General features: G+C 24.3%; 1 protein-coding gene across 1 annotated transcript; it reads left to right on the top strand.

Moving 5' to 3' along the window:
• The first annotated feature begins 10004 nt into the window (after positions 1 to 10004).
• On the top strand, positions 10005 to 10877 carry LOC107614851 (uncharacterized). The gene has a single exon (XM_016316979.1). The coding sequence runs from the start codon at positions 10005 to 10007 to the stop codon at positions 10875 to 10877; it is 873 nt and encodes a 290-aa protein (XP_016172465.1).
• The last annotated feature ends 1125 nt before the right edge of the window (positions 10878 to 12002 follow it).

Raw genomic sequence — 12002 nt, 5'->3', positions numbered from 1 at the left:
CGAATCAAAACAGAGGTTCCATGTAGTTGCATATAGTTGATGCTCCTCTCTCTTTCTTTGCCTTGTTTGATTTTTCTGAAATTTATTAAAAAAAAAAAAAGAGTTGCTATTGTTATTTTTACACAGATGATGAAAGATGATTTCAATTTTACTCCAAATAGTTGTTCAAGTTTATATATAGCAATTAAATACTTAATTCAAGATTTCGAACAAAATAATAAAATTAGCTAGGCCAATTTTCACAGTTTTATTTAAATGTAGTTTTCAGCCATGAAATTTTTTTTTATGTGCAACAAAATCATATACCATATGATAGTATATGTGTCATTCATACATTTCAAAATACATCTAATAATTATAATCTATCTATTATACCGGGTAAAAATCGGGTGAAAACCGAACTATTAACATTACATTACCTTGATATCTTCTTATAAGTTAGCATGTAAAAATATTCAAATTTTCAAGACTCCAATCATTATTTGACATCGTAAAATTCACTTAGAAAAATATAACAAAAACCAACTCTTCTCTAAAATTAAAGCATAACCATAATCAATACTAATATTATCTAATAACACCAAATATTTAAATCAATACAAATAACATAATATTATGCATTAGTCTAAAATCTTATGCATTTTAAATATAAAATATTAACTTATAGTCTTATAATAACTAATAACACAAAATATTAAGGTTTATAATACTTAAATTCCACATAAGAATAGCCATCATCCATCACTAATAACACAAAATATTAATTGTGTATGATGACCAGACCACCGGGCCGAGTTCGGGTGACCCGAGCCATGGCCCGGACCCGACCCAAAATAATGACTGGGTCTATTTTTAAGACCCTTACCCGGCCCTAAACTCGGTAAAATCACACCAAATTAGTCCCTAAAGTGTTAGGGGTCGGGCCGAATCTTCGGGTCGGGTCGGGCCATGCACACCCCCAGCTCAAATAATAGAAATATAAATACATAATTTATAATTTTATATCAATAAATTATAACTTATATGTTTTAAAAAATATTTGAAAAGAACAATTTTATATATTGTTTATCAATAAATATAATTTTTTTATTTATGTCCTACATCAAAATTATATGTAATAAATAAATATAAAATTTTAAATAATTAAGATCATTAATTTATATAATTATATATTACCATTTCATATGTATATATATTATTAAAAGTATAGACTAAATGCATATAGGATATGTGTATTAATAATTATATATATATATATAATCAAGCCAGTTCATGAGCTAATGAGTTGAGTTTATCCAAGTTTAAACACGGCTCATTTAATTTATGAGCTCAATTTCAAACTCAAACTTAACTCACCAGCTCACAAATCTTATCGAGTTATTAACGAGCCAAACTCGAGCTGATTTATAAATTGACTTGACTCACTTTCGGTCCTAATCCCAGATATTGAGATCTGATTCAGCGCTTACGCATATTTTAGATGTTCAGTATCCTTGTCTCGATTAACAAGTATCGCAGATGCACCCTGATACGTCAATCGTCATTGTGTTACCGAATAAATGCTAAGTACCCATGATCTGCTAATTTTTTAATTCCTCCTCAATATGCGAAATGTAATACGTTGGAATAAGGGAGCTTAACTTAAGGTATATTTGCATTTTTATAAAAAAAAAAATAGTTTATATATATTGTTAATACTTATTATACTGTTAAATATTCTGATATATCTATCTATAAAAGATAATAAAGTAAATAATAATTTTTAGAGAGAAACTTCACTTATTTTAATAGAATTTGTGATAAATAGAGAATATTTGATAAAAAATATATAAAAACTCAAAAAATAACAAATATTTTAATGTCTAAAACTACATTGTTTTTCTACTCAAGTGATAGTAATGAGATATGTACTACTGTAAATAATGAAATACATGGACAATTCAATTTCGTTTTGCACTATTTATTAATAGAAGGACATACATGTCTATCAATTGCTATTTTAGAGAATTTAATTGGTATTTTATTTTTAAAGACAAATTAATCCAAGATCAACATCTTCGACGATGTAATTGTCATGTTACTCTTATTTTTTATTAATAAAAGAACTATTCATACGGTTATCAGATTATTTTTATTTATTTTGATTTTTGACACAATTTACAAAATATTTATTATAAGAGTGAGATATTTTTAATGGTGCAATATCATTAATTATCTCATTTAATTTTTTTTTCTTAATAATGAAGATTCAGGGTTGTGGTAGGACTTTGGAGTTGGAAATGGCTTCCACCGTTGCTGGTTCATGGTAGAAAATCACATGATGTTAGTTCCCCCTTTCTCCTCCTCTTTTTGGTAAGTGGTAACCCTTTTTACTTGTTTATATTTATTTTACAAGTGTAATAGGCACGTGATAAAATTGAAATTATGATTTTAAATTTTTTTATTAAGATTAATTTAAATTATAATAATTTGATTAATAAAAATGTAATATATTATGTATTGTTTATTTTTTTAATCTAGTATTAAATGTATTAACTCTAAAATAGTTATTAATTAGTTTTAGTAATTTATTTTTTTCAATAAATCAAACATATATACTCAATGTGACCATAAATAACCTAGTAATACTTAGACCCAACAACAATTTTTTATATGTTGTTTTACTATCAAGTAAGAACATATCAAAATCAGCTCAAAATAAATAATAAATTAATAGAGAATTCTAATGCACAAAATTCTCTAATAAACAATAAATAATTTAAACCCGCTAAAAAATAACTCAACACTTTTCTTTGATACCTGCAAAACATATATCTGAAATAATATTATATCAATGTTAGTATACAGTTTTACAATCATCGACCGCATTTACTATACGTGACTCCTTCTTAAAAGTTATTCTACATACGTGTGCAGTCGAAAGATAAATTACTGGACTTTATTTTATTTTTCTAAATTACTATAATTATGCATTATTCATTAAATGCTACTTGTAATATAATTGTAATATTGTAATATAATTATAATAAAGATATTTTTCTAAAATAAATTTAGAAGAGAGAATAGTGTTTTCATTTTGGAGGAAAAATGAATTCGTGAGGAATTGATACTTCACTTTTATTAGTTGATAATGTATTAAATATTGATTTTATATAATTATAATAAAGATATTTTTCTAAATTAGTATAATCATGCATTATTTGTTAAATGTTAATTGTAATATAATTATAATAAAAATATTTTTCTAAAATAAATTTAGAAGAGAAAATAGTGATTTCATTTTAGAGGAAAAATAAATTCATGAGAAATTAACACCTCACTTTTATTAGTTGGAGGAAAAATCCAATTTTAATATATTTCTCGTTATTATATATTTTTCTCTAATCATATATCCACTGTTTTCTTTCCTTCGTTCCAGCATTTTGAATCTGAGTTTAACTTGTCGTAGTTCTCACTTCTCAGTCATTCTATTAGATGTAGTTGATAACTATTGAAATTCTTTGATTAACATAGGAGAAAAATATATTATTATATGATAGAATTAATATGAGTATATTTTGTTATTAAATACACAAAGTTAATGTAAAATAAAATTACACATAAAAAAAGCAAAAAAATAAAATTAAAATAGCAAAAATGATAAAAAAAATTATTTTTACAATTTTGTTTTGTCATTTTTATGTACAGAATATTAGAAAATAATAACTTTTGACTAAATTAATTTTGTATTTGTTGTATTCAAATTAAATAAGTAATAAGTTATATTATTTTAATTTATTCCTTAAATTTATATATCATAAAAATTAAATCAATATACACAATTTTAAATTGTGTGATACTTAAATATCTAATCAAATCAATTAGTTGATATAATTAATGCATCATAATGAATTGTATTTAATGAGTTAAACAAAATAAATTAAGAAACACTCTCAGAAACATGCTACGTTGACTCTATTATTAAATGTAAAAAATCGATTTTTATATAATAGAATCGATAATATAATAGACGGCGAGAAAGAGAAAGATAAACATTTTAGATTTTAGGTTGTTTCATTTGGATGTTGTTATGTGGGTATCACATTATTTTACTTATTCTACCCTATGGACCTTTTTGCAACTTTATTTCAGTATCAATAGAATTTCACTAGCTTTTAGTAATAAATTAAAATCCAAAATAAAATTGAAAAAAGTAAAGAATATAAAATTATTGATTGAAATTATTTTTTGTTATTATAACAGGTATTTTTATTTAATATACTAACACCGTACAAAATTAATCGTAAAAAAAGTATAAAATATAAATAAATATACTGAATTAAGAGATAAAATTATATTTGTTATCTCATTTTTACTTTTAGCAGCACAATAGAATATTATGTACTCAACATAATTTAAGATACAAATTATAATTAATTATACTTTTTATTTTAAAATATTTAAAATTAATCTTAATATAAATAAAAATAATTTAATATATTAAATAAATTAATAGAATAATATAAGTTAACAATTTTTTATTAATTTTGTTTTTTTTACTACCTTTAAAATTAGGGCAAAAAACAGAAATAAGCCAAAGGAGAAAATAATTTACGTGAATAAGCCAAAACGAAAACTGCTTCATGAATCTACCAACACACGTTTATATGTAGTTTGAATCAGTTTGGTTCGAATCAGTTTGGTTCGAACTCCATTTCTACATAATTCGAACCAGCTTGGTTCGAATTACAAACAAACACACGCACACACTAATTCGAATAAGCTTGGTTCGAATTACACACAGTAATTCATGGTATAATTCGAATTATGCTGTTAAAAAATTAATAATTTATTAAAAAAAATTTATTAAAAAATTTATTAAAAAAATTAATAATTTAAAAATTAAAAAAATATATATTTTTATTTCATACGTTAAAAAAAAGCTAACAAAATATTTAATTACGAGACTTCTTTAAAATATTAATGAGCTATCAATTCGAATTCCATACAATACTTTTCTGTCCATTTTTAATAGTTCATAAATATTTTTTAATAAATTTTTTTAATAAATTTTTTTAATAAATTTTTTTAAATTATACTACAAAAAATATTTTGTCCTATGCAAAACAATTTTAAAAAAATGGCTTAAAAAATGTTAGGAGTACTATAAAAATTTGTAATGTTATAATAACTTAAGTAAATACATGCATGTACTCAAATTTTAAATAAAATATTCTACATAGTCAATAATAATTTAGAAATGAAAGAAAATATTTTATTCCATACAAAATAATAAAAAAATATATTTTATTCTATACAAAATAATTTTAAAAAATGGCTTAAAAGATGTTATGAGTACTATAAAAATTTGTAATATTCTAGTGATTTAGGTAAATACATGATAAAAATATTTTTTCTTTAATTTCTAAATTATTAGTGACTATGTGGAGTATTTCTTTAATGTCCTAAGTCATTAGGACATTACAAATTTTTATAGTACTTCTAACATCTTTTAAGCCATTTTTTAAATTATTTTGCATAGAATAAAATATTTTTTTATGGTATAATTTAAATAAATTTATTAAAAAATATTCATGAGCTATCAAGAATTGGCAGAAGAGTATTGTATAGAATTCGAATTGCTCACCGTATAATTTGAATCAGAGTAATTCGAATAATGTAATATCTTACCATATAATTTAAATAATTTTATTAAAAAATTATCATGAATATTTTTTAATAAATTTATTTAAATTATACCATAAAAAAATATTTTATTCTATGCAAAATAATTTAAAAAAATGGCTTAAAAGATGTTAGAAGTACTATAAAAATTTGTAATGTCCTAATGACTTAAGACATTAAAGAAATACTCCACATAGTCATTAATAATTTAGAAATTAAAGAAAAAATATTTTTATCATGTATTTACCTAAATCACTAGAATATTACAAACTTTTATAGTACTCATAACATCTTTTAAGCCATTTTTTAAAATTATTTTGTATAGAATAAAATATATTTTTTAATTATTTTGTATGGAATAAAATATTTTCTTTCATTTCTAAATTATTATTGACTATGTAGAATATTTTATTTAAAATTTGAGTACATGCATGTATTTACCTAAGTTATTATAACATTACAACTTTTTATAGTACTCCTAACATTTTTTAAGCCATTTTTTTAAAATTATTTTGCATAGGATAAAATATTTTTTGTAGTATAATTTAAAAAAATTTATTAAAAAATTTATTAAAAAATATTCATGAACTATTAAAAATGGACAGAAAAGTATTGTATCAAATTCGAATTGATAGCTCATTAATATTTTAAAGAAGTCTCATAATTAAATATTTTGTTAGCTTTTTTTTAACGTATGAAATAAAATATATATTTTTTAATTTTTAAATTCTTAATTTTTTTAATAAATTTTTTAATATATTTTTTTAATAAATTATTAATTTTTTAACAGCATAATTCGAATTATACCATGAATTATTGTGTGTGTAATTCGAACCAAGCTGGTTCGAATTAGTGTGTGCGTGTGTTTGTGTGTAATTCGAACCAAGCTGGTTCGAATTATGTGTGTGCGTGTGTTTGTGTATAATTCGAACCAAGCTGGTTCGAATTATGTAGAAATGGAATTCGAACCAAGCTGGTTCGAACTACATATAAACGTGCATTGGTGGATTCACGAAACAATTTTTGTTTTGACTTATTCACGTAAATTATTTTCTTCCTTGGCTTATTTTTGTTTTTTACCCTTAAAATTACGACTTTTTTTCAAAATTTGACCTGTGAAATAAAATTAGAGTTGTTGTTCTACACCACTAAAAAAAAATAATACTATACAATTACATTTGTACATATAACATATTCCTAAATTTTTGTATGCTAAACTTAAGATTCTGTATTTCTTTGTTTATGCCATAAATAAGTATTATTTACAATGATTCGTATTGATTTAAAAGTTTAAAAAAATTGAAAAACACTCTAAATAAAAAGCCAAATTAACTTTAATATTAAATTCATTAATACGATTTTAATTTTATATAATAGTTAGATAATAAATTAGTAAAAACAAATGGAAGGATGGCTTTAATTAGTATTTGATAAAATATTCATTTAGAATAATTAGAAAAAGTAAAAGTACGATATTATTAAAAATAATACATTTTTATGTTTAAAATACATTTAAATAAAATATTTGTAAAATATAAAATTTAGAATAACATAGCTTCATAAATATTAATCATTAATCAATTATGAACTAACATAAAATTATAATACAATTTATTAATGAAAAATAATCAACAATTAATATTAATAAATATAAAAATCATCCAAACACTTTGATTAAAAGTATGAGTGGTTAATTATCATTTATTATTAATAATATTTTGTTCATAACTAAAACTAAAAATATAATTATTCAGATTTAGATTTTAGAAGAATAAACATATAAGTAACAAATAATCTATTTTATCATGCATATTATAAATTAATAAATTAAACTAACTGATATAATGAATTATAATTAATTAATTGGTATAAATTATAATAAATTATATGATATTTAAAAAAAATAAAATGAATAAGAAAAAAATAAAAAGAAATAGAAGAGATAAAAGACTACAATAAAATAAATTAAGTGTGAGAGTTTTATTTTTTTTTTTACAAATTTTATATCACATCCGTTTCAATAATAATAAATAAAAATACATCAACTTGATATCTAAGAAAAAATGATGAGATAAAATCATAACACAGTTATAAAACAAAAGCTTAAATTAAACCATAATATCATTGCACAACACAAATTGAAAGTAATTTCACACTATAATATACCACACAAACAGGTAATTAAATGACTTAAGCTTAATTATAGAATTTTTTTTATTTATGCATACATGATAACACTATGGTATAAATGCTTCATGGATAACATATCATATATTGCTCTGAATGATGAGCACGGGAGTTGAAGAGTGTGTGGTGGTTTGTGTCCACGATAGTTGACTTCTTGCGACGATGCCTCATAGGAAGAAAAAGAATTGTTGTAAAAGCTACTTAATGAAAGAGTAATTGGTAAATGAATGATATTTTCTTCTAGCATATATGGTCTTTTATAGTGGTAAAATAAAAATGGAAGGAATAAAATTTTATATTTTTATATTCGAAATAGAATTTGATATTTATCGTAATAAAATTAAATAACTAATAAGTTATAATTCATGTATTTAAATAAATAAAATAAATTAAAAAAATATTTTTAAAAATTAATCAAATTAGTTAGTTGATACAAATAATTAGTATAATTGATTTTATTTGATTTATTGAATTCACAAAATTAAATTAGAAAATAATTGATTAAATTAATTAGTTGATATAATTAATTTATTATAATTGATTGTATTTAATAAATTAAAAAAATAAATAGAAAAACATATGAGACAATGATTTTTTTAACTAAATTAATCTGTATTTATTGTATTTAATCATTATAAGTAACAAATCATCTATGCTATTATGTACCTTATAAATTAATGAATTAAAATAATTGATATAATAAATTACAATTATTTAATTAATAATAATTAATTTATTGTAATAAATTGTATTCAATGAATTATAAAAAATAAATTAAGAAATACGCTCAAAAGTAGTGACGGATCCAGAAATTTTAAATAATGGAAGTAAACATATAGCATATAAAAATAATAAAAAATATTTATAAATATATCAAAATATATAAAAAATAAATAATATAAAAATATTAAATATTAAATAATTTTTATGTAATCATTATCAATATTAATATATTGATAAATAATAATATGGTTATTAATTTATCTTTCTGTAAATTAAATATAATAATAATAATAATAATAATAATAATAATAATAATTAATAAATAAATAAATAAATAAATAAATAAAATTAATTAAAATATAAATAAGTTATCTTCTAATCAATAATAAAAGTTAAATATATTTTTTTATGAATTATATACAATAAATGATATTTTAAATAAATGATATTTTTATGTTATATTTTTTTTTCAATAAATGATATCTTGGATCATTATCATTATCATATATTATTATTATTATTATTATTATTATTATTATTATTATTATTATTATTATTATTATTATTATTAAAATGATTAAAAGTATTTTTAATTGATAATTAATAAGTAGTTTAATAATGCATGAAATATTGATTTGATATAATTATAATAAAGATATGTTTCTAAATTAGTATAATTATGAATTATTTATTAAATATTAATTATAATATAATTATAATAAAGATATTTTTTTAAAATAATTTATAATAGAGAATAGGAAAGTTCATTTTGGAGGAAAAATAGAGTCACGAGAGATCGACATCTCACCTTCATTAGTTGGGGAAAAACCCAGTTTTAGTATATTAAGTAGATTTTTAATTTCTAAGTTGGATTTTTTTCCCGACATGCACTGTGCGTCTGCAAAGTTTGATTTCTTCTGTAATTGTGTTTTGTCGATTTTTAATAAATCGATGGTGATTTGATTCTAATGGTTTGGAAGTGAAACCTACTCCTTTTTGCAGGTACCGGTCTTTCTAAAAGTGCATCAAAGTGTCTTCTATTAAATAATTTTTGAGAATAAAGACAAATTAAACTCTGTAAATTGAAGAAGAAATAGAAAAGAGATAAACTTTTCAAAAAGGAAATTGCTTACAAAATAAAAACTAATTTGCACTGAAATTAAAAAGAAAGCAATAAAATGCCTTTAATTGGATCAAAGGACTTTGACATAAAAGATTAAAAATGCAGAAGGATAATTGAACAATGAAAATAAAGAACACTTGGAAAATAGATTACTTGAAATGTTAAATTTACAGAAAAGTAAATTGAAAGAATGAAAAGATGGAAAGAATCCTACAAAAAAGTTACTTGATTGTAGACTTAGGAATTCACTGCGATGTGAGTGTGTTTAAGAAGAGGCCCTTGAAAGGATATATGCCAGTTAAACATCATGGATGAGCGGATAAGAGATAAGATGGTTACAGGGTTGTCCATGAAAATTGGTGATGGGCGAAGGACTCGATTCTGGGAGGATGTATGGCTACTATGTGGTTCTCTGAAAGACCGGTTTTCGAGACTTTTCTCTATTTCAAACCAGTGTGGATCTGTTATTGGGGATTGTGGGTTTTGGGATGGGATAGAGTGGATTTGGAATTTCCAATGGAGGCGAGAGCTTTTTCAGTGGGAGTTGGAGCTTCTGAATCAATTACATGAAGCTTTGAGACCGGTGAAATTAGTAAATCACAGAGAGGATAGAGTGATTTGGAAATATGATAGGCAAAGTGTCTTTTCAACTAACTCATTTGTGCAGGTGATGCAGGTTGAAAGGCTTCCAGAGGAGGTGACCAGCTACAACTTCACAAGCACCATTTGGAAAGGTCTGGTTCCACAAAGAGTGGAGCTGTTTGCTTGGTTTGTTTTAATAAGCAGGGTGAACACTAAAGAAAGACTGAGCCGATTTGGAATTATCAGACAGGAGGACACTGTGTGCGTGTTATGTAATAATGAGTTGGAACATGTATATCACTTGTTTCTAGGATGTGAATTTGCTTGGCAGGTGTGGAGTGCTTGGATATCAGGATTCGACTATCAATGGTCTTATCCGGGTTCGCTGAAAGAGCACTACCTCAGTTGGACAGAAGAACCAAAGAGTAAGGGGAATCGTGAGCAGCGACTAAGGTGTTTTTGTGCCGTCATTTGGAATATATGGATGGAAAGAAATAGAAGGATCTTCCACGATCAAAGCAGAGGTGTTGAAGAAATTATCAGCATGACCATGACAAGCGTTAATGAGTGGAGAGGTGATGTTCCCTCTTGTTGTTGATGGCTATGCCGGAGATGACAGGGGAACCTTTATGTGTTTGGGTGTCTTCATTCTTAAGTAGGTTTCTTTTAGGTTTTATGTGTTTTTGCTTGACTAGTTCTGATCGCTCCACTCTATTGTGTTGAGCTCTTACGTTAAAAAAAAAAGTTTTTTTATGAGTAAAAGTTCCAACCCTTATTTCCTAAGACTTCCTAGTATTTATAATCCACCTTACATAACTGACGATTAATTACAATTGATTACGAGATTACAACTTTGAATACAATTCCTCTTGGTAACCGTTCCCGCTGCTTGATTACAAATGTTTCCCATGATTTTCTCGTGTGATAGAAGCATCTAACTGTTCCACTACCATAACTATTTGACTCGCCTATCGAATATCTTACTCGATTGCTCATTTTGAATTTCTTATTCGATTAGGCTTATCCAACTAACAAATCAATCGAAATCCAACCTGCGCCAATCACCTTTAACCCCACGCTTACGCGTACACCTTCTCGAGAAATTGTCTCTGACTTATTCCGAATCAACTTACTTCCATCGAAAATATTTTTCGATTAACAAATTGCCCCATTGGATTAATGTGTTTGCCTTCGATAACATTATTAGAAGATAAAACACTTAATCCAAAAATTGAAAACGTCAGTTTTCAAATCAGTAATAATTGTCATTTAAACTCCCCATTACTACTGACCCACTCGACACGTCTCCCGAAACGTGTGCTATCTCTCTCTATCACTTCATCTTCCTCACGAAGTTACCTCTATTTGCGTCCCTTTCACAGTAACAACAACAGTAATAATTTAAATCCATTATTCTCACCTTTGTTCAAATCCTTCGAAACTCATTATTCTCTGAATCCTCCTTACACCAAAAGTTTCCTCACAAAATCCTCAACCTTTAGTCTCCTTTTTCCTATTCAACCATGGCTGGTTCCTCCTCTCATGCTGCCACCCAAGACAAGGTAAAGGTCCCGCAGCAGACCGCCATCTCCACTAGCCCTTCGCATTCTTAATCAAGTCAATGATGAAGTCATTGACGATCCCCATTTGCAAATCAATGATACCAGAATCTTAATCCCCTTCACAATCGGTACAGAAATGCACTGTTTTCTCGGACTAATTG

This window comes from Arachis ipaensis, chromosome B9 (assembly GCF_059453495.1).
Source record: "Arachis ipaensis isolate K30076 ecotype BB chromosome B9, ASM5945349v1, whole genome shotgun sequence".
Lineage (NCBI taxonomy): Eukaryota > Viridiplantae > Streptophyta > Magnoliopsida > Fabales > Fabaceae > Arachis > Arachis ipaensis.
The sequence above is the reverse complement of the archived record's forward strand: the minus strand, read 5'-3'. Positions and strand labels throughout refer to the sequence as shown.

Bases quoted from the DNA above. Each gene is read 5' to 3' on its own strand.
- LOC107614851 (XM_016316979.1), top strand. From the start codon at position 10,005: ATGGATGAGCGGATAAGAGATAAGATGGTTACAGGGTTGTCCATGAAA.